This window comes from Lonchura striata, chromosome 1 (genome assembly GCF_046129695.1).
Source record: "Lonchura striata isolate bLonStr1 chromosome 1, bLonStr1.mat, whole genome shotgun sequence".
NCBI classification, from domain to species: domain Eukaryota; kingdom Metazoa; phylum Chordata; class Aves; order Passeriformes; family Estrildidae; genus Lonchura; species Lonchura striata.
In genome coordinates, this window is record NC_134603.1 from 12074084 (window position 1) to 12100763 (window position 26680).

General features: G+C 43.2%; 1 protein-coding gene across 17 annotated transcripts in view; it reads left to right on the plus strand.

Moving 5' to 3' along the window:
- MTSS1 (MTSS I-BAR domain containing 1) overlaps window positions 1-26680 on the plus strand; it is a 126798-nt gene that overhangs the window by 78292 nt on the left and 21826 nt on the right. For 9 of the 17 annotated variants that reach the window (XM_021542325.3, XM_031504086.2, XM_031504087.2 and 6 more), the window contains 4 exons: window positions 13754-13838; window positions 15261-15352; window positions 17050-17124; window positions 22821-22832. In XM_021542325.3, coding sequence (XP_021398000.1) covers window positions 13754-13838; window positions 15261-15352; window positions 17050-17124; window positions 22821-22832 — 264 coding nt within the window. The remainder of the gene's footprint in view (window positions 1-13753; window positions 13839-15260; window positions 15353-17049; window positions 17125-22820; window positions 22833-26680) is intronic. The other 8 variants (XM_031504089.2, XM_031504095.2, XM_077782138.1 and 5 more) reach the window with 1 other exon arrangement.

Consider the following 26680-nt stretch of genomic DNA (forward strand, 5'->3'; position numbering starts at 1 on the left):
GCTGCCTCTAGTATGGGGCAGTCATTGGATGGGTAATTGCTGATGCTGATTTATACCTGTTTTGTCTTAAGTCACAGCATTAAGTGCTTTAAAATAGTATTAGGTTTACTTTTGTTTTCATAGCAGATAACTTGCCATGTCTTTCTTTGTAGCTCAATACATTTTTTTATTGATTCATGCCTAAATCTCCCCTTAGCTCACCTGAATTTTAGCAGTCTTGGTATAATGCTTTGTTAACAGATAAACTGGAGCTCCTCTGATGCAATTCTGTTCTTACTAATCTTACTCAGGAGTCTGTCACAGGATTTTTTTAGTGCTTCCCAGCTCTGCTGCCATAGGGTTTTGCCATATCTTTGATACAGGAGAATAATGCATGCCCTGTGAGTACTGGTGGTTTGTCCTGGGTTGACAACTGAGGTACCTTTTTCTTCTTTATTATCATCTGACCTGCAAGCCATTCATTTCATAGCCTTTTGATCCTGTTGGGAATGCCAGATTAATAAGACTGCTTACTTTGGACAGATTTTTTTTCTTAAGCAGAGAAATACTCCTTACATCAAGACCTAATTATACTGTCCTTACTCCGATTTCAAAAAAACAGTTCTCTAAAAGGGGGCTACCTTTTTAATTGAATCATTTATTTTACCTACTTTAAACAAACTGTTCAGAAAATCTAGGCTAATGCCTATTGCAAGCAGTTGTATCTGAAATGGGCTGCAGCTGGACAGATGAAATGTGGCAATTATTTTTGTGGGAGGCATGCCCTTGAGTTCACTCGGGATGAGTGGCAGTGCTGCTGCAGAAGAGGAATTCAGAGATGCTCGTGGCCCGTGCAAGTGCTGCATTGCAGTTTCTGCCAGCGTACGTCACAAGCAGACACTCAGCAGCCCAAGGGCTCGTCGGGAGCCTGAGGAGAGCGTGGCTTTGGTGCCATGTAACAACAGATCTCATGGTCTGTGTTTTCTGTGCTTCTTAGTGCATATCTTGTGCCTTCTGTGCAGGGAAGCCTCTATCAACAGCTCTCTGTTCTTCTCAATGCAGTGTAAAAAGCTGTGAGTGCTTATCTATTAACAGCAGTTTGGTTGGAGGGCTTTTTAGCCCCTTTTTTTAAAATATGTTTAGAGACTTACTTATGTCATACTGTGATTACAGCATTGCACCATTTGAACCTGTCTGTTTTAATTAGCAGTTGGCATTGCCCTATTTATAGATAGATGGAAAAAACACAAGCTTGCCAGTTTGCAGTGCAGAGTGTGTTTTCTTCTGTTGGCAATAGTTAGTGTCCATTTTTCCATAGCTAAACTGGCTTGGCAACCTGCAGATGTTGCAGGCATTGGGTACTGATGCTTGAAATAGAAATGGACTCTGAAGAGGATGTAGGGTGGGGAGGAATAAATCAGAAACTGCTGTTGCATTGGAAGTCTATTAAGACTGATGATACGACACGCTTACCAGAGCGTAACTGCAGAGGTTGACCACATGAAAAATGAGCACATTAAAAAAAAATATTTTAAATCTTGCTTCTGTGGCATTATTAAGGTTCCTTTTCACTTTGGCATGTTGTGGTAAAAGAACTAGTTACCAGTTACCAAGTGTTCGGCTGTCCAGCATGGTTAAGTTGGTTGGTGGGTATTTGTACAATCAGAAGAAACAGATTGATTCTTTCTGGAACAGGTTGTGTCTAGTCTATAAATAATGTGAAAAGTATATGTGTTTTTCTTTTTAACTGCAACTTGAAATACGCAAAAGTTTTGGCCTGCATTGATGCTGCAATGCCCAGGAGACTGTCAAGAAACCAGAGCAGCGCTGTGTTATTAAACAGTGGGTGTTAGCTGCTCCTCAGGAACTGTCTGCTGATGCACTTTACTCTGGGGAAAACAATTTGAGGCACCTTTGCCCTCTTCAAGAAGCTCTCCTTAAATAAACCCATAAATTACTTCTCAGTGCACATGCTAAATACAGGCACAGGAGTGTTGTTGAGCAGCTCACATGGATGTTGCTGGGTACAAAATGACAAATGCTTTGCTCTATAGAGCATTTGGTTGCAAGGATTTCAACACAGCTGTGTTGCAGCCTGGGCTTTGCACAGCCTGTGGACTTGTGGTAGGGTACACACCATTGTCTTGAGAAACACTGCTCATAAGTCAGTGCTTTAAAGCTTTACTGCCTACCCATGGGGGGAATGCAGGCAGTTCAGTAACTCCCTCTTTCCTGCACACCTTTTCAGAGCAGCTACATTCTTACACTGCAGCCTGTATTTTCCATTGTCTTGGGAGATTTCAACCTTTCGGTCTAGGACTGAGCTGACCACACTGGTTGCAGCAGGTGGATTTGAGTCAAGCTTACACTTGGTGATTTGGGACTAAAGCCCAAGAGCAAAAGCTTCCAAAACCTGGGGTTCTCGCTTCAGTTAGCAGACTAAAATGTTGTCATCTCTCTTGGCTCTTGGTGTTACAAACCGTATTTGAGACCACATGGCAGGAGTTGAGTGATCCAAGACTTCTCTCAGCATGTCCAGCACAGTAATACAAATGTGGGTTTCCTCAGACGTGCTGTGACTGTGCACGTTTGTGTGTGTAATTTCTGAATGACCTGTCCTCAGGCTGACTGTCTTTGGGAGAAGAGCTGGTGGAATTGATCCTGCTTCACATGGCTGAGCAGGATGCAAGTAAGGGGAAACCTTTCATGTAGCAATATCATAGTGAAATATTGGGATGTGGGTTAGATGGTGCTAAATCAGGGTAGTCTCTGGGGGAACACAGTTAATAAATTCTAAATAGGAGGTGACCCTTTCCGAGCACTTTCTCTACACTTGTAATTTATATGCTAGTCCTGTGCATTACAGTGCTTAAAGCCTAGGTCAGAAATCCTCCATGCAAATTTGGCACCTACTCTTGTCTTTAATGGCCAAATTAATAGCTGTAGGGCACAGCCAGCTGTTTTGTAGGTGCAGGCTGATGAGATCTGCTACAAGAACAAGGGAGCATCAGAGCGTGCGAGGAGTTGTGAGGTTTAGATGGATTTCCTGCATTACCAGAGGTGTCAAATGACCAGATGAATGTTTGTCTGCTGAAATCAACTTAATTGTAAAGCACTGTTCATTTTTTTATTTTTTGAGAAACCTGAAGAAATTAAGCAAGTTAGCAATTGGGCTGACTGTTTTTTGTAGGTAAACTTTAATTGGTTTTGTGTAATTTTCAAAATGTCACAGACTATATTTTTTCATAGGCTGGGTTGTGACAATCCTGGTTTGTGTACTTATAGTGGGTGTTCACATTCCTTTAATATCAAAGCTTTTACTTGCATAAAACAAATAAACACTTTCCACATATATTTGCTATGTTATGTTGACAAAGCCAGGGGTGCTTGGAAAACTGTATGTTTGAACTGCTGGGACAGTGGACTCTGGATTTTAGGTAAGGAAAATAATTTTCACAGAGTCACTAATCAGCAACTGGAAGAGAAACCCAGGAATCTCCACTCTTAGAAACACTCAAAAGCTGGACTGGACAGATCCCCAGGAACTTCATGAAAGTTGCCTTTGCTTTTAGTGGGCAGTGAGCAGACCAGACAGCCTCCCAAGGTCACTCCCAGTCTTGTCTCTCTGGTTTTTGCTGAGTGAGATACTGAAAGGAAGGACTAATAATCAAATCAGTGTTTGGAGGGTTACGGGGATTTTGCTTCTCTGGAAAGATAGGCACCCCCTAGGAGGAGTGTTGGTATAGGTTTGCATGATACTGCTAAAGCCTTAGCAGCACTCTGTGGATTGCAGCCTTGTTTAAAGCTGCCCAGCCCCAGCTGGTCTAGTCATCAAGGACTGTAAGATAAGCAGGACTTGGATAGAATAGTAATAGTATTCTAAATGTTTGTCCTGTGTGGAGTGTAAGGTGTGAACACACTCCTGCTCCTCTCCCTGGGGGCTGTTCAGTGAGAGGGGGTTCTAAAGGTGTTCTGCCCTGCAGTGAGAGAATGGATAAAGTGTTGGAAAAGAATGGGTTCTGCTTCTCTTTCAAGGTTTAAATTTCAGGATTTGTAAAGCCATGTTCTTAATTAATCTTTGCTTCTCTTCTGCCTTTTGATTTCTACTCTTTCTCACTGATTCATGTCCTGGCTTTCTGAAGCTTCTTGCAGTTGTTCTCACTACTAAGGGTGATGGAGTGATATTTCAAAGCTTGCCTTACTGCCCAGCTCTTACAGACCTGGTGTGTGGGTCACAGCAGGCAAGTCCAGCCAGATCAGGTGCATCTGCTGTCCCAGGGGTCGAGGTGTGTTCACTACAGTACAGCAGAGCTTGTTTGCAAGAGGAAATGCAGTTATTGTGCCCTCGCAGCAGAGCATGTCCTTGGTGTTGGTGTGCCAGTCAGCGCTGCTGAGTGTCTACTGACCACTGTGCTGCTCCTGCTACACACCAAGGCAGCTTCATTTGAGCTTTTCTGCAAGATGTGCCTTTTTGTGACTCAGAGAATCTCAAGTTTTTCTCCTGCTGCACTCTTCATGGTTTAAGCAGGCACACTTTAAATGCAGCCTGACAGCATAGATTATTTGGAAGGATTCACGAAATAAACAGGAGTTGCCTGCAGAGCATGTGAATCTGTTCATTCAAAGCAGCCAAAGATCTAGTAAGCCCAGCTCTGTGCTTGTAAGATGTCTCACTTCTGCATGCAGCCTTCTGTGAACTTCACTTGCTGCTTACAAGGAGAAAATGCACTTTTTTTTTAAATTCAAAAGTTCAGAGTTTGCTGTGTTTTTAAGAACATGTGTTTACTGAGTTTCAGGCCAAAAGCACAAAGATCTCCAGTTTCACTGCTTGGAGATGGCTGAGATGGCTGTCCTCATTTCACTTTTTGTAACAGGTGGAATATATCTTTATTTTTAAGCCGGATTCACTCTCATGTGTCAAATTCCTTTGTACTGCAGGCTCAAACAGCCAGCTGGTGTCAAACCCATGTGGTGATATTCTCCTTTGCCTTTTTGAAAATTCATTATATTTTAGTAAGGATGAGGAAGCTGAAGTGGGATGCAGCCAAATTTAAAATAAAAGCAGCCTATCAGTGAGGACAAAACTGGTTAACTGTTTGAGAGCTGACCTGATAAACAGCACAACTGTCTTTATACCAGGCAATATGAGCTTTGAGGCAATTTGGATAACTAAACACTAGTGCCCTGGATTCCTGCTACCCTCTTGCTATCTGCCACTTGATTAAAGAGGTGTACTGGTTATCCATGTGCCTGCTGCAGAGTCTCCTGCGGTTTAGAGGAGAAACCTGCAAAGTCAGTGTGTTTTTAATCTCTTCTACCAAGCCGTGTTGAAATGAACTTCGAGTCATAATAAATAAATCAGTGGGGATGAAGTTGAATAATGGGTATTTGAATATATATTTGAGATTATTTTTAAATGGCCTTTGGAGCACACAGAGCAGCTGCCTTGAGAAAGTGCCAAAAAGAGAATATATGGCCTTTTGAAGCAGCACCATACCCCATGTATGGATGAGTTGCGGTTAAGAGATTATTAACCCTGAGCAAAGGCATGAGGTTGCCCCAGGAGAGGAAACCATGTCCCTGAATACCTGGGGCAGGGACAGAGCTTTCCCTTGCACCCAGGGCCTGAGATGTTGCACTCAGTGCTTAGGTATGCACTGAGATTTTTGATGGGTTGATGATGATTTTATCTCTATGTAACTAGCTGAAAAATTATAGACATTCTCCAGAATGTCTTGAACTGGTAATTTCTTAATTATGGTTTGAATGATTTTTACCTTCCTTGGTACCCTCATGATCTTTACCTCAGTTCACTAAGGAAGTGTGCTCTGCTGGAAGAAGTGACAGCATGTAAAAATAGCACTGCCTTATTTTGCAGATCTGCTTGCTGTGGGGTTTCAGTTAGATCTGCTGACTTGGATTTAAAAATAAATTCTTCTTCTGCTTTTTGCACCTGCTTGTCTTGGCGGTGCTTGATCTTGTGCTTCAGAGGCAGCAGCCATTTGGTGGTAGCTGAAATCCTTGCTGGATTGGTATCAGCAGCACAGGTGGTTGGGAGTCCTGAGTTAAGGGGCTTTTGGGGCCAGAGGTGTTTGTGAGGCCAGTAACTAAACGTAAAGAGGAGAAAGACCCTTGCAGGCTTTTTAGAGGCTCTGTGGGAGCTGTCAGTTCAAAATACGCAGTATGTGTTTTGCCAAGCATGCAGTGGAATTGCAGTTGGTGTTCCAAGCCATTTGCTCTAAGTGCATTATCCCTTCCCCGCATTGAATATTGCTGTAATCTAATCAGATTACATCGCAGTTCATCGCTGGGCCCAGCACAGTGAAGAGCTGTACTTCAAAAGAACATAAGCATCTTGAGTTACTGCCTTCTTCTCACATTGGGCTGACATTAAATGTCCATTTAGAGCCAGATTCATGGAGCTATGGAGATTCAATGAGTCTGGCTATCTAAATAGGCCTGAACCACATCCCCATCTTTCACTGCCTGGAGCATGAGTGGAGCGTGGTCCTCAGTGCAGCGAGTGTCCCTGGCTGGTGGAGCTGGCCTTGACCTGCCCTTTGGCTGGCAGCTCAGCTCCAGAGTTCTGCACAGGTGTGAGGGTTACTCCAGCTAAGTGCACAGGCTTGGTTTGGTGTTCTTCAACTTCAGGAATTGTTTTCCTTACAGAGTTTTTTTATTAGCCTGTTCTGGTTTTTGTTGAGAGCAAGAGCTTGGTAACTTGTGTTGCCTGCTTTCCTTTAGCCATTGATGGGTGCAGCAGCTGGAGCAAAGCAGTTGGATCTGCTCAGATTAAGACTGTAAGGTTTACTGAGCTGTGCATAGACTGTTTCTGGAAACACATTTTGCTATAAATCTGAAAATAAATGGGGAGAGGTATGGGCAATATTAGTGGACAGTTTTGATTGTGAGTACAGATATTTAGCAGACCCTATACGTTTTCACTACTGAAACTATTTGTATTCTAAATAATAAAATGCAAATAATGGAAGACACTATTGTGGCATTTGCTCTTTTAAACAAATGTGATTTTAATCATGCTTTGGTTTTGTGGCATTAAAAACCTGATGCAGAATTCTAGGTTCATAAAAATGAAAAAATAAACAACAGGCACCTGTGAGGAGGGAATGGATATTAATTCTTGCAAGAAATCACCAGAAACAAAATTCTCTGTGCTGGCAACACCATTTCCAAAAGGGAGAGGAGGAGGGAGCAAGCCAGCTTGCACTGCTGACACAAACACCTCAAACTTGAGCATTTTGTTCCTGGGAAACACTTCTGCCTGAACTTCTCTTCTGCTGCTCTCTGACAGGATGTCATGGTTCAGTGATGCATTTTGTGTCTCCTTACAAATTCATGAATCAGTGACAGACTTGGCTTCTCAGAAATTGAACTGATGCATCCTACGATAACTTAAACCTTGCCAAACGCTTTTATCCACCTGTGTGTGTGGCATCCTCTTTCAAAGCAGAGGGCCACGGGTGAGCTTTGCATGCACTCAAGGCTTACTAAACCCAAAGTGTCCAGAGATCATAGCAGGGCTGGTTCCTGGCCATGTTTATGTGTTAGATGGACTGTGTAGTGACCTCTGTGTGCGTGGGTGAACTTCTGACCCTGCTTCTTTAAGGGCAGTGCTTGTGTTGACTCCCATGGGGTGAGGATTTTGCCCAATGCTAAGCTAGAAGAACTGCTAAAGTAAGCAAAAATGTTGCTCACTGAAGGAATAAGCAAGCTCAGAAGAAATCACAAGAGCTTTCTTGCATATTCTTTAACAAAGTGACTGGAACATGGTCACAGTCTGGTCACAGTCTGTTTCAGGGACTTCTGAAAGCTGCTGGTTACCAGGGCAGGCTGTGGGCTAGGGGCGGCTCAGGTTTCCTGCTCCTTTGGCTTCTTTGCTGCTTTAACTAACTGCCACTGCCACTCTTCTCAACTCCTTTGTCATCCAAGATCAATGACAACGCAATTAGCAATCCTGCTGGTCCTATCCATGAACAAAGGTTAGTTTCTTCTGCAAATGAGAAAATAAGCCATCCCCTTCATTTTCCTCTCAGCTGGACTGTGTGGGGCTCTGTCAAACGTGACAGAGGCCTTCATCGCAGGCCTCTGTAAATAATGTTTTCCAAGTAATTTGCCCAAAAGGGCACTCGACCAAACATTGTAAGTAATCTGTTCCTTTGCAGTGATAACTGCAGAGGTGCAGTATATGACAATGGCCTGCCAGAGCTGTTTTATTAAACTCGGTTAACCTAAAATTCATAGGTGAGTTTGACCTTGAATCGGGATTTGTTGATCCAGTCTTCACTGAGAGATATCTAAATTAAATTTAAAAAAAAGCTTCAGGAATTTTTTTTCTAATTTTGAGCAACAGCTATCAGAGACTTTACCAAGCGCTGCTCAGAAAGACTCACAGCTGTAGGAATAACAGTGTCCTGTTTTCTTTTCCTGCCATGTGGATGCTGAACATCATCTGTCTGTCAGCAATTTTTGATGTGTTTTTCCAACTTGCAAGCCTTACCTGGAGACTGTTGACATCCTGAACATAGAGAGCTGCCATAGTTCCACTTTCAGGTTTCTGTCCCAGTAGTAATACCTGTGCTAGTCAGTTTTAAGCAAAAGCTGTCCTTTTTTCTCTGTTTGCTCTAACACGCTGGAACTGATCCCATCATCCTTGAGTTTCATGGAAGCATCCATATAAAAAGTTCAGCAAGATCAAGATCTGTGCCCCATGTAATCAATGATGGAAACTGCTTGCTCTTCTAGCAGTGTGAGTTTAGATAAGGGTTGAGTAAATGGCCATTAGCCTAAAATGTCCTACTGTTAGTCATTTGTCATAGCCTCCATGTCAGTACTTTAATAATCCAGCCTCCATTCTGCTCCTGCTTTAATCTTAACTCAGAAATGGATTCTGATAACTTCAAAATTACAAAAATATTACAGCCCTTTTTCATCATTCTCTCCCTTTTGGGAAAGAGGGAAGTGGCTGGAACATTTGGACTATGGCCTTGAAGATAAAGGTGAGCTTGTTAGTAAGTTGAAACCTTAAAGGCACTTCTGAAAGGCAGCATCTTCTGAGGCTGCTGGAATTGCTCAGGAGTGAAGTGAGAAGAGGAAGATAAGAGGTTGATTGTAGCGAGTTGTTTGGAGTATATACAGGCTATGCAGTTGTACAGCTGCACATTTCATCAAATAATCATTTCCTTGATATATGATCATGATGAAATACAAATAGAATGACTCCCATAAAACAATTGAGTCTCTTTCCTACAATCTCTCCCTGTTGTCTCTCTGTGATGTTGAATGACAATCAAGCATCGAAAGAAATCATTTATGCCCTTTATAGTGGACTCATTGTGGTGTTGTGGTCCAAAGACTTCTGTTTAATTATGTCACGTGAAAAAAGTTTGTGGTCTTTTCCAGGCTTAGGCTGGAAAGGGAAAAGCAGGGAAAGTGAGAGTGAAGGCATGTTTTGCCTTGCAGAGTTGCCTTTTACTTATGAGACGTAAGGCTGATGTTATCACCCACTTTCTAATCAAATTTGACAGGAGCATTTTGTTAAGCCACTTTCTCTGAGTGGGAATACTGATGAATACAGCTCTCATCTCCGGTTTCGAAGTATTACTTTACACTGTTCCCAGGCATTGTTTGCCTTACTGGATTAATTATTGTAGTATGTCAGAGAAGCAGATGATTCATGGCCTCATTTCTAAACTGAGAGCCCAAAGCACAGCAGTTTGACTTGTAGAGCTGCAGGGCAGTGAATGGAGCCCACGTTACCCACCCAACATACTTGTGGTTTGGTGAAAGGTTTGCTAGTGTGGCCTCAGCATTTCTCTTTGTGAAATCACAGCTGCTGGAGGATGTCATTACTTTCTTCAGGGACCTTCTTATGACTGGAGATGGACACTGCATTTGGTGTATTCCTGACACACTTCTGTCAGATGCTCTTTTTGCCATCACATTTGTGGGTTGCTAGCACTGAAAAAGAAGTTATCTCCACTGGTCTTCTGTCTGCTTGGCTCATGGTTCCATCCTGGAGTCAGTAGGCAATTGGTCACTTATGGAGCAGGTTTTGAAAAGATAAACCATAAATTAATTTGGAACCTGAAACAGGTCTGTGTGACTGTGGCATTGCCCCACATTGCACTGCAATAACCTCGTTCCTAGATTTTGATTGCTCGGGTGCACAGCCAGTACCAGGACTTGCACACATGTTAATGCTGCTTGTGAGGTCCATCCCTGTGTGCAGGGTGCACATGTTGGCTGCCTGCTCTGGCTGTGAGTAAACTACTCATCAATCTGTAATTTATATAAAGCATAGTGAGTCTTGTTCACTGCAACTGATACTGGATAAAAGAAACAAATCCAAATTACCATCCCTTGTTACATTGGGGTATTTTCAAACCACTGCAGTGGTACAAAATGGTTCCTTTCTGCCAGTTTGTGTAGCTAGCTGATCCCAGACCTTTGGAGACAGGAGCATCAGTGCAGGTCTGCTGGTGGGAACCAGCCCTACAACTGGCTGAAAGCTGAGATGAGCCCTTTGCACTGCGAGTGTTCTGGAGGAACAGCTGAATGCATTGGTGATGGCCATGGTCCTCCAGCTCAATAAATCAAGGGGTGGTGAGCGGCTTGTGGTTAATTTTCTTTATTTTCTCAGGAAGGATTTGTATCCTTGACAGCTAATACAATTTGGAATAGGGAAGTAAAGCTCTGTTTAACTCCAGTGCTGTTGGAGTCAGTTGTTCATACATTGAGGAGAAGCAGTGGGATTCAGGTGTGGGACAAGATGGGCTGTTCAGTCTGGTGACCCTTGCCAGCCCTGACCCACTCCCTGCAACCCTCTCTCGGCCCATGCTGACCAAGCAGAGCTGGCTCAGCTCTCCCAAGCTTTTCAGCAGCACCCCTCATTCTTCTTCCCACCCAGAATCCTCAACCCATCTTCAGCAACACCTTGTTTCCAGAAGGAACATCAAAGATTTCTCAAAATCATTTCTTTTCCTTTCAGTTCATCAGATTAATCTTCATTCACAGAATAAAATTAACACCTCATCCTTTGATGTTCTTGTAAACATGTATGGATAACATGAAGTTTCAAAAGGTGGAAAGAACCAGTAGCCCACTCATCACCAGCCAGTTATGTTTGGCTTTTTTCCTTTTTTTCCATGGACAAACCTCTTTATTCCAGACTTAATTTACTTTGTTGTGTGTTTTTTTTTTTGTTTTTTTTTTTTTTTACTCTGAACTTCATTTAGCTGTTCTGCTGACCTTGCCCATCCATCTGTACAATGTGTTGAGGGGATATATTTGTACTTTGGTTGATTGTGTTTCACTTAGAATTCTGTTACCTTGGAATTTAATGTTAATATTAACTGACCCTTGTTTCCTAGCCTCCCCAAACACACAGTTTCCTTTTTATTGTTCTGATACGACCCTTCTTTTTTTGGTACAGCAGACATAGGAAAGCAGTGCCACTTAACCATTGATGGTCCTTAATATTTCAGTTTTTCAGTGAGTTTTCATCCTTAAAAACCTACTTATTGCTTTAACTTGCTGCTGGTAGCCAGGGAAATTCTTGGTTCATTTCTTCTTCTCTACCATTGCAGTTGTGTACCACATAGCCTCTGAAATAAAATTACTTTTATTTGGCAGTGGATCCAGAGAAAAATGCCCGTGTATTGGGACAGAAATCCACTCTTTTTGGGTGCTGTCCCCTTTCTCCACTTGCTTTCTCTCTGTTGCGCCTCTCTCCATCTTCTATATTGATTTTTTGAGTTACTGGAGTGTCTTGTGCAAGTGCAGCGTCACTGGAGAGATAGGTACAGATCCAGCCTGGAGTCCGTGAGCTTTTCCCACCCATATGCAAGGAGGCTACAGCTCTTTGATGTTACCAAATAATATTGTTTCAAAAACTCCTTATAAAACCATGATTAATCAGGCAAGTGACAAATGACTTCATGTTTATCATTTTGAACAATATCAAATAGCCACAATTTGTTCCAGTTATTTAGTGTCTTTGTTCCAGAGCCATTTCATGGGCACAGGATTTAATTCTGCAAGAATGCAGGAAGATGGTGACTTGATTCCATGTTTAAAAAAATCAAAATTATCAAACATGTTAACGTTTCTTAGGGAGATTTTTTTTTGAGTGAATACTATTTTTAACGCCTAGGGAAGATTTTACTCTATGATACAAGTCTTAGGTTGTTTTAATAATCAAATAAGACTTCTAAAGAGATGCTGATATATTCAGTCTTCCAGTGTGTACTATAGCTGGGAAGCAGTTCGTAAGGGGGTTGATGTTTGTGTTCTGAAATAGTAGATTTGACGTGCAAATGGGAACTAAGCAAGTACCAACACTAAGGGAAACAAAGTTATGTCGCGATTGAATGGGCTGATCGCAGCTGGTGCTGCGGGGCGGGAAGGGGAGCAGCGGGAGCAGGGCAGGATCGGGAAGGGGAGCAGGACAGGGGAGCAGCGGGAGCAGGGCAGGATCGGGAAGGGGAGCAGGACAGGGGAGCAGCGGGAGCAGGGCAGGATCGGGAAGGGGAGCAGGACAGGGGAGCAGCGGGAGCAGGGCAGGATCGGGAAGGGGAGCAGCGGGAGCAGGGCAGGATCGGGATCAGCGGGAGCCGGGCAGGCTCGGAGCCGGGCAGGATCGGGATCAGCGGGAGCAGGGCAGGGGATCAGCGGGAGCCGGGCAGGCTCGGGAGCCGGGCAGGATCGGCATCAGCGGGAGCCGGGCAGGCTCGGAGCAGGGCAGGGCATCAGCGGGAGCCGGGCAGGCTCGGAGCCGGGCAGGATCGGCATCAGCGGGAGCCGGGCAGGATCGGGAGCAGGGCAGGGCATCAGCGGGAGCCGGGCAGGCTCGGGATCAGCGGGAGCCGGGCAGGATCGGGAGCAGGGCAGGATCGGGATCAGCGGGAGCCGGGCAGGATCGGGAGCAGGGCAGGATCGGGATCAGCGGGAGCCGGGCAGGATCGGGAGCAGGGCAGGATCGGGATCAGCGGGAGCTGGGCAGGCTCGGGAGCAGCGGGAGCAGGGCAGGATCGGGAGCAGGATCGGGATCAGCGGGAGCCGGGCAGGCTCGGGAGCAGGGCAGGGGAGCAGCGGGAGCCGGGCAGGCTCGGGAGCAGCGGGAGCCGGGCAGGATCGGGAGCAGGATCGGGATCAGCGGGAGCCGGGCAGGCTCGGGAGCAGCGGGAGCAGCGGGCGGGGCCCTTGGCCCAACGGGGATTTTGTCCCGCCTGGCCAACGGCGCCACCTGCTGGCGATGCCCGGCGCGCGCCGGGACCCGGGCCCGGCTCTGCGGCGGCCGAGCCCTTGGAGGCTTTGGGTCTAAAGGATCCAGGGACAGGAAAATTGCATCGAATCCCATAGGTCTGCTTCTCCAATGTGGAGATAATTTGTTCACAGATGCCCACTCCCTTGACAGCTGTGCTGCTTGGCTTTTGATATCTCAAACCCTTTTCTTTCAAGTCTTCTGCTGCGGGGTTGAGCCTCATGGCACAGAAGGTGCCTGGAAGAACTGTGTTGTAATTGTGTTTGATTGCTCGCTTCTGGTCTCTAGGTGAACAGGAATTAATCTCTTTTTGGGGTGGCAGTTACCACTGAGATCTGCCCCATTAATAGCCTAACTGATTATACACTTAATATTAATCTGTTTTACATTGCTCTGGAAGAGTTGGCACCCCCCTCGTGGTTGTTATGCCTCTACACCACAGGCAGAAATCTCATAAGGGGTCTCACCTGCCTTTTGGTTTTTGTTTTTCAGGTGGTACCAGAGAGATTGGGTCTGCTCTCACCAGGATGTGTATGAGACACAGAAGTATAGAGTCCAAACTCAGGCAGTTCTCAAGGTGAGTGGCTCCATGCCTGGTCCAGCACTGGAGGTTTCCCTTTCAAGTGCTGCTGGGGAACATCTGAAGCTGTTCATCAGCATTGGCTTCTCAGCTGACCTCTGCCCATGTCATTGAGAGCAGCAGTTGTTTTCTCCCTGCAACACATTAGGTGCTGTGAACATGCTGGGTTTCACTGCACATTTATGGGGCTGGGCCAGTTCACCTCAAATCACCCCTAAATGCTATAAATTCCTACTGTCAGTCCCTGTTGCTCAGTGCTGAGCAGGCAGCTGCTGATGTGACCAACTGACCTGTCTTTGTTTCAGGACTTTAAGCTTTGTCACTTGGTTTTATACAGGCAGCAGCAGCAAGTGTTGTGCTGCTTCCTCAGCTTACTGCAAAGCCCAAATAGCTTGTGGCCAAGACACAAACCTTCAGCAGAGCAATATAGGAAATGCAAATTCTCTCATCCTGTTTTTGCAGTTGAAGTTAGACTGCAGAGGTAATGAGAGAGCATTAACTCATGTGCAACCTGGGCTGTACAAAAACAACCTACTTCAATAGTTAGTAGTAGTTTGTCTGTGTGCCTTTTTGAACCAGACTTAAAAGTTACACATGACCTTAGTTGAACAAAAATGATGCTTCACCATTTGCCTGATGACCTGCTATGTTTTTTTCCCTTTTCCCCCCATCCTTGAAAGTGTTCAAAGCCAGGTTGGATGGTATAAGCAGCCTGGTCTAGTGGAAAGTGTCCTTGACCATGGCAGGGTGGTTGGAAGCAGATGACCTTATCCCTTCCAATCCAAGATATTTTATGATTATTCTGTGATTACTTTAAAATAAAGCTATTTATGAAATTGGCCATGAGAATACAATTTTAGCCTCCAGTTACCACAGAGTTAGCTGTTTAAATGGTTTGATACCAGTTTCAATAACTAGTGGAGCATTAGTGGTACTGTATCAAGGACTCCACCAGTGTGAGGTGAGGCACATCACTGGGCACGATATTGTTCTCTTGTACAGCTGCTCTGTCTTCTTGTGTATACACATGTGCTATTTAAGTTTATAATCTCCATGGCTGCATGAACCTTTCTGGTCTTCAGATTTTCCATTTAAATTGTGTGACAGTTGAGTAGGATCTGTTTACTCTGAACTGTTTCGGGTCACTCCTCTGCTTTGCTCTCTGTTTCTCCCTGTGTCTAGAGCTTTTTTAATTCTGGTTATTTTGTGATGTGGATTTTTTTTTTTTAATCTACTTTTTTCTTTTGCATTCTCTAGTGTAAACATTTAAATATTTTTATCTTCTGATATTCACATTGTGACATTGGTAGCTGTCACAGCAAAAAGTAAAAATACTCCACTATTGACCTTGGCTCTCTCTGTAAGAATAAGGGCATCTGCAGGATTTGATTGCTCTTTGTGTTTTTCCAACAAAATTAGTGCTTTAATTGACTGTCTGATAAACCCACTTCAAGAACAGATGGAAGAGTGGAAGAAAGTGGCCAATCAGCTGGATAAAGACCATGCAAAAGGTAGTTACAGAGGAAGAATTCTTTAATAGGAGTAAGATTGTAATACCAGTTTTGCTTCCTCTTTTCATGTTTGTACTGGAGAACTGAATAACATGCTTAAATATGTATAGCAGTCTTTCCTCTTCTGAAACAGTTCTGTCCCAAAGTGCCTAACAAAAATTTAACCCTTGCTGTATGCATTTTGGAGGTTTAGTTTGCTGGACCCCGGGGGTGGGATGTTTTTCTAGACTGATAAGCAGTGACTGGGTTTAGCTCTGTTAGCCCACTCTCCCTATATGAGCTGAGGATTGGAGATGCCACATCTATCCCTGCAAAGCCCTGGGGTATTGTTAAAAGCAGCTTGTAAGATCATGTTATGCCTCAGCCAGGGTGTCCTCCAGAGAATGCACAGCCGTGTAAAACACTGAGCATTGTTTTTTTGTACCTGATGCCATACAGAAAACGCACCTGTGGAACAGGAGAGCTCTGCTATGGGACAGGGGATGCCCTGGGCTGCTGGGGTGTGATGGCTCCAGAGGCTTTCCTGGGGAAGTGAGCAGCAGGCAGCTAAGTCTTGCACAGCAAGATCATGTTGGTAGATGCTGGGAAGGGTGGCCCTCTAGCACAGTTGCTGAAAGCAGGTTGCAGTTCACCACTGACTGACCCTTGAAAATTTAAGACTTCTGTTATGTCTGAAAGAAGCAGCAGCACCATGTAAACTGATAGGAAGGAGTGGGCTTGACCTCTAAAAGAGGATTTTCTTCTTGCCCCATCATTACTGTGAGCAAATAGAAGCAGTTGAATCAGCAGCTCCTGAAAAACTTCCTGTCTTTTGCTGCAGTGATAAGCATGTAGTGAGCAGGAGAGGGGAGTCACATGGGGTCATGGGCAGTAGGGGTGACCCAGGCCAAGGTGGCAGTGAGATTTAGAGCTTACTGGGCAGACTTGGGTGTTGGGAATGCAGTTGGCCTTGGTGCAGTTCTTGTGCCTGCCATGAATCTGCTTCTATTTTTCATCTACAGAAGGGTAGTAACACTGATCTCCTTTGTTAAAGTATATGTGTACATGTATATACATGCATACATGCATCTTCTTTTTTTTTTTTTTTTCTTGTAAGTATCAGTTTTCATATGTGGTACCTTTAGTGTTCCTGCACTAGAGGTTGAATATTTTGTTCTGGGATTTTAATTCTCCTAGGATGTGCAGCTCATCTGAAAATGAGGACAAGTGCAGTGTGCTCCGCTTCATCAGAAGGAGCTGGCAATGTGACACTTCCTTGGGCAGAGTTTTAGCACCCTCTTCCTCTGCCTGACTCTCATGCTGGAGAGGGATCACAGGATATTCTCTTCCTTGCCATTTCTGGATAGCTGTTTTTTTGCACACAGATGTTTCGAGAAACCTGTCATCTCTGTTTTCCATTCCTGAGAGTGGATGAAATGAAAAGCACTCTAATTTTGTACTATGTTCTCAGTTGTTATTTCTGTAAAGGCTTTGTTTATTTGAGAAAGATTTTGGTATGTGAATGTGCTCACACCCTAAAATGTTATATTAAGCCAAATGTATAGGCTTTACAAAATGTGAGTTCTAAGCCTCTTTGTTTAACAGTAGCTGTTCTCCAAAAGTTTGTAGTCCAATGTCTTTAAATGTAGCGTTTTCTATGAAAAACATTCATTTTGACATTGATTATATCGATAATAGAGATTGTGTGTGTTTTTTAGAATACAAAAAAGCCCGCCAAGAGATAAAAAAGAAATCATCTGATACACTGAAGCTACAGAAGAAAGCAAAGAAAGGTAACTTTCTTCATACTGTAGTGTTAACAGTCTTCTGAGCTGTGCTCATTGACAAAGATTGAACAGTGATAGAACTTTCTACTGTAATAATCCTGCTCCTCTAATGTATTCCTGGTACCTACTTGGGCACTAGAATCCAATTACTATGTGTCATTTAAATCATACCTGAAGCTGCTGTCTGCTGTTATTGTACAAAAGCCTTAGAACTGTTTGTGCAAAATCAATCATGCTTTAAAATAGAGCCCTTACTGCTAACTTTTTCTTTTTAGGAACACTGACACTCTTAATATGACTTGTGCAGATACCTGTAAAAAATTCTAGAATCTTTTAGAATCATATAAAAAAAGCCATTATGTAAATGTTCCTTAACTATTAACATTTCTCACTGTTCTTCCTTTCTGTCACTTTTCCTCTTTTTCTTTTTTTTAACAGCCTGTAATCTCCTAAACCTTACTTTATTGATCAGACTGAGACAGTGGCATGGGTTGTTTTTAGGGAGAAGGGCTCTTGGCAATCATAGAAAACTAAAGATGAGTGAGAAGAAAAAGGGAATTTTCCTGAAAGACAATTTGCCTTTTTTATCAGCTGTATCTCATGCTTCTGTTGCTCTTCCACCTCCACCTTGTCATAGGGGTTTCATCACTGTTTTGATGGAAACATGCAGCACTGCCAGCTGCAGCACTGCCATCAGTAAGGGTTTTACTTTGCCAAGTGCAAACCCCACCAGGCTTTGGAACATTGATAGGGACCTTGTACAGAGACTTCCTGGTTCCCTTTCCTGCACTGGGCTCTTCCCAGCTGTGTCAGAAGTGTGCTTCAAGCAGCTATCAGTCTACAGGTTGAAACTTGTCCTTCTCTTCCTGCCTAAAAACTGTGAACCCAGAGACAAGCAAAATAAATGCTGGAGTGGGGAGTTTCTTGAAATTTTCAAATTGTGTGATACTTAGAACAGGTGAGCTGTCTCTGACTGTCCTTCCATGTAGGTGAATCAATAATCCCAGTGGTAGAAAGCCAGATAACTGGAAAACTGCTCTTGAATGTTAGCTGGCTTTAGGTAAGAAATGAGGAAAGGGGAAATGAAAGCCATCAAGAGGGAGCTTAGCTCAGTAGGTTCTGTGTCTGTCAGTTCAGTGTTCTAAATCAGAATCATGATCATTAGGGGAATATGACTTTTTGAGTTAGGATCTTATTTTTGGGTAATGCATAAACATGATTGTCATTTTGTGTGATGAAATGTCTGACTGCAGACCAACAGCTTTATAGAGTTTGTGATGTTCCTTCCATGTCTCCTGTCTCTCCCCGACCTTTTCTAGTGTTATTTCTTCTTGTCCTTGTGTGATACAAACAACCCATCAGTGCATGGTAGGTAAGCACTGAGGAAAACATAAAAGTATGGAATTGTTTGGGTGGATGTCTGGGGTCTTTGAGGAGGGGGCCATTTTTTGAGCCTGTTTCTATAGATTGACGGGTGTCTGGCTCCAACTCCCCTTAATCCTGCTTCTGAGTGTTCAATAAATCACTCTGCAATATCGAAGGAGGAGACATCATTTTTGAAATGTGAAGAGGAAAGAGAAGTACTTAAAAGCTGCTGGAAAAAAAAAATACAACCCACTGTTCTTGTACTACAGATACCACCTGCATCTGTTAGCAGTGGTTAAAGCAAGCAGACTTGGTCCTTGGATTTTCTGCTTTCATATCCCCCTCCTCAAATGTGAGCCAAGTCTCATGATGAGAGTCAGGAAACTGGTGTTTTGTCCTCCTTTAGGATTGAGCATCTTTTAGTGAGGAGTGGAACCGGCCTCATTTTGCCATCATTGTTGTAACAGACATGATGTGATTGAAGTTTTGTTCCTTTTTTTTCTTTTTTTTTTTTTTTTTTAATCTAATTCCCTTGCTTAATTTTGCCATTATGATGTTCTTTTGAAGTGGTGGTGAAGATGCTGTATTTCTGTGCTGTCCCTCTTGGAGCTGCTGTCAGACTCATGGTGTTTGCTGGGGGTTAAGTGTATGGGGCAGGTGGAAGAGCTGAGGACTCACAGGTAGCCAGTACAGAGAAAAGAAGGAGCTGCAATATTTCTGAGGAGCTGCGAGTTGTTCTTATGGCCCCTGGGGAGGAGAGATGTGAGGAGGCTGTGGTTTGTAAGGCTGTGAGTATGAATGCTCAAAGCTGTTAGCCCCAGCAGGAGTAGTCAGGGGATGGGAGGAAGTTCTCCCTGCCTTCTTGCAAGTATCAACAGTGTTTAAGCCAGATGGAAAAAACAGGAGCAGATGCCTTTTCTCCTTGTTGTTGTTTTGATCTCTATCTTGAGGAAATAAAGCTTTGGTCTCACTGCAATGTCAAATGTTGTGAAAATGTTTTTGTATGTACCCATCTTGACAGATCTGTTCAATGTCCTGTGTGTGAAGTATGTTGCTCTTGCTTTTACTGAGGGATAGAAAAAAGATCAAGAAAGGGTTTATTTCGTAACATGATAAAGCTGCAGAAGTGATTCTGCTTTAGGACACAGATGAGGTTGAACTATGGGAAAACTATACTGGCAGGCATGTGGCTGAGTGCATGAATGGTTTCCTGTGCCTTCAACTCTCCTGTTTCTCTGTCTAACAGACTTTTTCTGTTCTGTTCTTCCTCAAGCAGGACCTGTCCCTTTGATATTTCTGTAAAGTTACTGACTCACCTATGGGAACTCTAAATAAAACAACCAATTCATTCCCTTCCTAGCATTTGTAAGAATACTTTTGAATTAACTTTATGATCGCCTGTGGGCAAGCGGGATGTTTGCTGAATCCTGGATTTGCTTACTGTGCATGCTACTGTGAAGGTCCTTTAAGCTTATTCTGCTATTTCCCATCTGACCTTATGGGAAAGTGTTTCTCTTCTGCTTTGGGCAGCTCCAGATGGAGGAGCTTGACTATAAGCCTCTCCTTTCCTCATTCACATCCTGGCAGTGGTGTCCCCTGGCCCTGACATGTCAGGCTGCAGGGCTGTCTCTCACAGCTGATGCTGCAGCATGCACAGCAGCTCCTTGCTCCTTGCCTGCAGCCCAAGGACATTTAGGAAGGAGGGTCCTGAGCTGTGTGGCTTGTCCTTGCAGGAGTGCTGCAGGTTGGACTCCCTGCCTTAGCTCTGGGGTGCTGAACCCACGGGGGTTTGCCTGTTCCATGGCTTCTGTGTGGTCTGTTTGTTCCTGTTTCCTGTGGCCAAGGTCAGCGTTCAGGCCGGGCATTTAAGATCACGTATTAGAAATTATGTTTGCAGAGAAGTATGTTCATTGCTATAAGGGTGTTTCCAAAGCTTGAAGTGATAGGGAAAACACCAAACTTTCCAAATAAAACAGAAGGAAGTCCAGGGTCCTTTCTGGAAGTTTGTTAGGGTATTTTTAGTAAAGTGACACAACTGTGAAATGAAGGTCTTGCATTTCAAAAGACTCACTGAGAAAATTTTTACCCTATTTGTTGCCTTTAATTATTAAAAAAAGATCCACCTGAAGCTAAATCTATGTAATCTTAAATAGGATCCTGGTGCACCTCCCAGATTCATGCAGTCCCTGAGGGTCTCATGGTGATCTTCAAGGTTCTTCCTCAAGGCTTCCTTACACCCTTGTTCCCACTGGGAACAGGCCCCTAGGGCTTGTTGCCCACCCCAGCGCTGACACTTCGCTCGTGTCTGAACAGATGAAGTTGTGTAGTGCATGGAATTGCAGACATCTTCTAAATTGCTCTTTGTTTTCAGACAAACATTGGCCATCAGAAATCAGCCCAGCTAACCTGAGTCAGCAGAATGATTATGCATATACTTAAGATAAATTCCATGTTTAGGTTTTTGCTGATTCAGGGCCTCACAAGTGGATCCATAGCTGCTAGGAACTGTTGATGCTATATTGAATCTAGAGAAAGTAAGCAGCTGTGGCTCTGCATGTAACCACTTGGGAAGGTCAGCAAAATGCATGATTCTTGAAGAAGAAATGATCAAGTGATTAAATTAAAATATATCTGAATGTGTAAAATCTGGAGTGCATGTTGGGTCTATTTTCTGTATTTCAGCTTGGCTATTAATGAATAAATAAACAGGTTTCCCTCCTACCTATAACATGACTGGTAGGTTTAATTTTCAGGTTCTTCATGTGACACTGTTTGAGCTTTGAGGAAAATGTTTAAATCCAGGTGTATGTGTAAGAAGTTGTTGGATGTAACACTTCCAATAATATAACACATGTTAATAAGAAAACTGAGTTTTATCTGTTAGACATATAGAAGTTTCTGCAGAATTCCCTTAACATTTAATACAACATTTATTCTTGTGTCCCCTTCAGTGCTGAGTATCCAAACTGGCAGTCGTTCCTTCTGAGTATGCAGCAGTTTTGGAAAGTATTCTGTGATTCCAATGAAATTCAGAGAATAGAACATGATTTTTAATTTACTGTAGAACGTGATTATTCATTTACTGTAATACTACCAAAAGTGCTTTTTCTTCCTCCTGGTTAGCAAAGATGATGTCTTTGTGTTTTAGAGCCTTTTTTTAGGTTTTTTTTTTTTGTTATCCTCTGGTCTTTGTAATATTGTTAGACTGCTCTCAAGGATGGTTGTGCAAAGCCCGTGACTCTAAACTAAAAAGCATAAAGCTCTTCAATGCAATTATAACTGAAGAATGTCTCAGTTCTTACAGCAAGTGCTGACCTTCTCATCCAAGCACTTTGTACTCCTTCTGTATGTGGCACTTGCCCCATCTGGAGTGGCAGGCTGGAGGGGGGGAATCCCTGGCCAGAGCCTTCCTCCCCAGGAGGGAGCCTCATTCCTCTAAATTGATCAAGTGTGCCACCATTACTGAAGTGAGAGCCAAAACTCTGTGGAGTCAGTAAGATGCAGCTCAGAAGGAGGGAAGCTAATGAGCAAATTATCCTTATATTTTGCCAGAAAAAAAATCCTGTGTGTATGAGGCCATGGTGCCTGCAGGGCTTTTTGGTGAGTTTTGTTGTTTTAGAGTTTTTTTCCCTGCAAGCTTATAATGTGAGCTCTCCTTTACAAAAATGCAGTGACGACATGCTGCTAAATCAGTGACTGAAGACATTGCTTTCCTTTACTTTCATTCCTTGAGTTTTGAAGGCCTCTTGATAGTTCCTCTCTTTTTGACAGCAGGCCAGTTTTATTGCAAAATTTTATTATATAAAGTTTTTTCAATTAAAGTACACATATCATAATTAATCTTTTTGATGCTCTTCCACATTGCATCAGCAATTAGGTTTTTGTTTAATTAACAATCTGTTAATGCAATTGCAGTAGAGAACATCAAGAAGTGCTGTGGTTACTCACACAGCATCAGTCTAGAGTTCTGCATGTTTGAGTTCCTTCTTCCCTGTGAGGGGATGATTTGTGCCTCTTGACAAGGGTCTGGTTATCTGTGTTGTGCCTTTCTCTGAAGCACAGGTTACAGCTTCTCACTGAGGAGTCTAAACTGTGTGGTAAATAACCAGGGTTTTAATTTGCAACAGCTCACCAGGATGCAAAACTAATACATTTGTCTTTATCAGCAACAAAAGAAGTCAAAATAGTCTAGTCCAAACTGCTTCCTCTCTTGTCTTGGCGCTGATGATAATGTCTAAATTCTAGGAATGCTGGAATACCAGTTTGACTTTTTTTATTTTCCTTTCTGTGTCAATTTTGTGTCCTGCAATTTCTCACCATGCGCACGTGCCTGACAGCTGAGGCTCTGGGTAAGTCTGTGCCATGCTGTGACCCTGGTGGCTGGCTTATTGTAGCCCTTGCTGTGGCCTCTTTATGGTGTCTGGTCTCCACTAACTGCCTAGACTTTAATTTCTAATGCAACTAAAATATTGCCTAATCTTGATGAACAAACCATCTTTTCATTTATTTTCTTTTGGCATCTAATTGGAACACTGTAAAAGAAGAAAACCAGTATTGTGGATAAACCTCTGGTTTATTTTAGAAAGGGATAACATGGACAGATAAATCTTGTCACAGCTGGGAGAGAAGTTAAATGGAATAGACATGTCATCAAGGTGATGTTCAAATAATTGAGTATCTTATTGTTAATATGACTTTTAAAGTCTAGAGCCTAAAGTCCTTAATGTTGGTCTTTGTAACCTGTGATCCAAACTCCCTTTTTTATGAAAATCGCATGCATCTTTCTTACCTGATAGATAAATCACTATATTTTCTTCATGCTGGGGAAATTGTTGGAATTCAGCATCACAATTGTCCCCTGTTGCCTGATCACATCTCAAATATGTTTAAATTGGGGTGCTGTTTCAGCTATTTTGCAAATTTAAAGTAGCTGCCTTGAGATCCCATTGTGAATGAAGCATGGTGTTTCTGAATCTGAGCAAAGTAGTCATACCTGCACTTGTAAGTGTGGTGATGTAGGTGTTGCCTTTGGGAGAAGCCTGAATTGATAAATCAGCAAGCTCTCAAACAAGGCACCTCCAGTGGGTTCCTGGAGCAGCCTTGTTGAGGCTGCTGCTTGTCCCCATTTTTTGAAACCATGCATTGTGGTTTTCCTGGTTTGTAATTAAATCTAGAAATGCCATTTGGCAACTTGTAGCTTTTCTGTTAAGGCAAAACTTTGCACTTTTTAACATGAGCAGCTGACTCAGATCCCCAGTAGCCAAAAGAAAGACTCAGATTTGGTTTCTGAAGGAGTCTGAGGTTAATCCCAGTTATGAGGTTTATGGTGACAGAATTCTTCTGTTTTCAGCACAGATCCATATTAGTTCATTTGTTGGCTTTACTGTGCAGAACTTATAAGAGCTTATTCATTCTGGCAGCTGGAGCAGGTGTGCTCTTGTAAAGAAGGTGGTTTGGGAATGGCTGACTTGGAGCCTGCTTTGGTTTGTACAAGTAGAGGCGGACTCAGCATTGTCTCATACTGGGTAAATTCTGCCACTCAGTCAAGTGACCAATATTGAATATTGAAGTTCTGTGCAGATGCTTAAAAAAGTAGAAGGGAGCAGTCTTTCTGTGAGGACATGGAAAACAGTAATTCTACCAATATTTGCTGCATTGCATTGTCAGTAACAGCATTAACTTCAGCAATCCAACTTGCACAGAGAGAATTTTAAAATTATTTGGTGTTGCTGAGAGTTTTGCTAGTATGTCTTATAAAATATAGGCATGAAATGGTGTTGAAAATTAGGTTTTCTTTTCCTTTTTCCCTAATATTTTTCATTTACGAAAGATTTTTTTGAACAATAATTTGATTTTTTTTTATTTTAAAAATTGCATGAGGCTTTCAGCCAGGATTCACACAAAATACTGTAAAATGCAAGTTCTATTGCATGTTGGTCCTCTAAAGCCCTTGCATGTCATGGTAATGATGTAAAGCACCTGCTGTGAGGATAACATTGAGACTGTCCTTGAAGTAGCAGCAGATCCATGTTACTTTTGATGAGCAGCAGTTCAGCTCCCTGCACATGGTTAGCTGTCACACGCCTGTGTCCAGCTGTCGGTCACCAGGCTGTTGGAGCATGGTGTTGTTGGAGAATTCCATCCACAACTTCTGGTCTTGCATTTGTGCTCCTCTCTGCTTCACCAGAGCTCCTCTTTGACAAAGGCAGGATTTGAATTCCTCCTCAGTGTTCAGGTTGTTGACTTGTTCTGGGTGCAGCTGGACATGCTCTGCAGAGCCATCCCTACCTCCTGTTCGTGTCAGCCTGGTTGCAGATCGGTGACCTGTGACTACACTGGATGCTTTTGACCATTGCTGTTGCTGGTTGCTGTGGTGGGTCACTCAAACCTGCCTGCAGCTGGGCTAGGAGTGTCCTTCCAGGTGCACTTCCACAGCTGCTGCATGATAAGACTCTTCTGGAACTATCTTATGTCATTGTGGTAGTTGTGTTGGTTTGGAAGTGTTTTGGAATGCATAGCCTAAAGGCCAGAGAATGTCTGCTGGAGGGAATAGTCACTTGCTGATGTTCCTCTTGAAAGTGTGCCTTGTGACCACAGCAAATATACTGCAATCAAAAAGGCTGCTTTGGCCAATTAACCTTATCCTTGTTGTTCAAGGAGGAAAAGAGCTGCACTGCTCTCCAGTGGTTGATACTCCCTTCTGAGATAAGGAGCAGATTCAAATCAGTGGAGACCCAAGGTGTCTTGAGGAGCAGAGGTGGTCAGCAGTTGGTCCTCACACCTGTGGTGTTCTCTGGGTGTAGGGGTGTTGCTGTAGGGATGTGCTCTGCACTGCTTAGCAAAGGAAACTGGTTCAGTTAGGCAGAGATCTCATCCCTCAAATTTCCTGAGCTGAGTGCAGCTGTCGATTCAGGGAGTGCGAAGAGCTATGCCTGCTTTCAAAAGACTTGCTAGATTGATGTCTGCATTGTGCAGCTTTCAAAGGATGTTGATAAAGCTTTCCTCCTCCTAAAATATGAGTTATGAGAAGTCACCAGGAGAAAACTGTATTCATTTGTAAACATCTGACTTCAGAGCTTCATCTGAATGATTCACCTAAGCTTGTTTCCTGCTCTGAATTATACCTGAGACAGCTTCTGTGTTTTCACAGACTGCCCAAATGCCCCTGAGCATAAAAACAGGTCTGTGAAAATACTGGTGAGACTACAAATACTGGTGAGTGTCTGTTGCTGTACTGACTCACTGGAAGAAATAAAATGGGAATTTTGTACAGGTACAGAGGAAGTTGGAGAGTGGTTTAGTTTTACACATGCTTTGGCCAAAGGGTTAAAATACCAGCCTGAATATTATCCTCATAATTTTGTTGAATTGAGTGAATTACACAGGTGGAAATGAGAGTTATTCTTGCCTCAGGTTTTGACTGCTCTTGTTTCTCTGGTCCAAGACGTCCTGCTCTAAGTTCCACAGAAAGTACCAAAGTTCACTATAATTGAACCCACTTTGTCAATTATGTCCAGTTGCTTTTAAGTGCGTGTGTTCTCACTGCATAGGCAAATGCATTTAACAAGATTTACTGCATTATGTGCATTATTATGGTGGAGCAGCTGAATGTTTATAGCAATTCTTCAGAGCTGAACTAATGAGTGTTCAATTTAGTTTGCAGCTAATATATTTTGCACTTGGTACCTCCATGGTAGTGAGCCAGTATCTACGTTTGAAGAGCAGGTAGTTATTTTACCCATTGTAATTCCAGGCAGCACTCAAAAAGGGCCTGAGCAATCACGCAGGTTTCTGTTTCCTAAAGAATTGGAAAGAACAACTCCAGAGGAGTATGAAATGTTTAACCACTACATCTTATGGCAGAGTATGGAGAGGGACTGAAATGTACAGAATGGTCTTGAAGCAGGAAGGCCCAAGGGTCTCCTGAGGGTGACAGACAGAAAGGCACAGGACCTTCAGGGAGGTACCCAAAGCTCTGCTATAACTTACTTCTGGTAGATGCTGATTTTGATGGAGGAAGCAGAGGACCTTCAGACTGTTCTTCTTAAAGTTGATTTACTTCTGAGTAAGTTTTACAACCACATTAGAGCAGCAAGACTGATGTGCAGGAAAACTGCTGGAAGTTTGGTACCAGGTGGCCTTGGCAGTGGCTGTGTCCATGTTGCACTGCATGTGATTTTTCCAGGATCCATTGCAA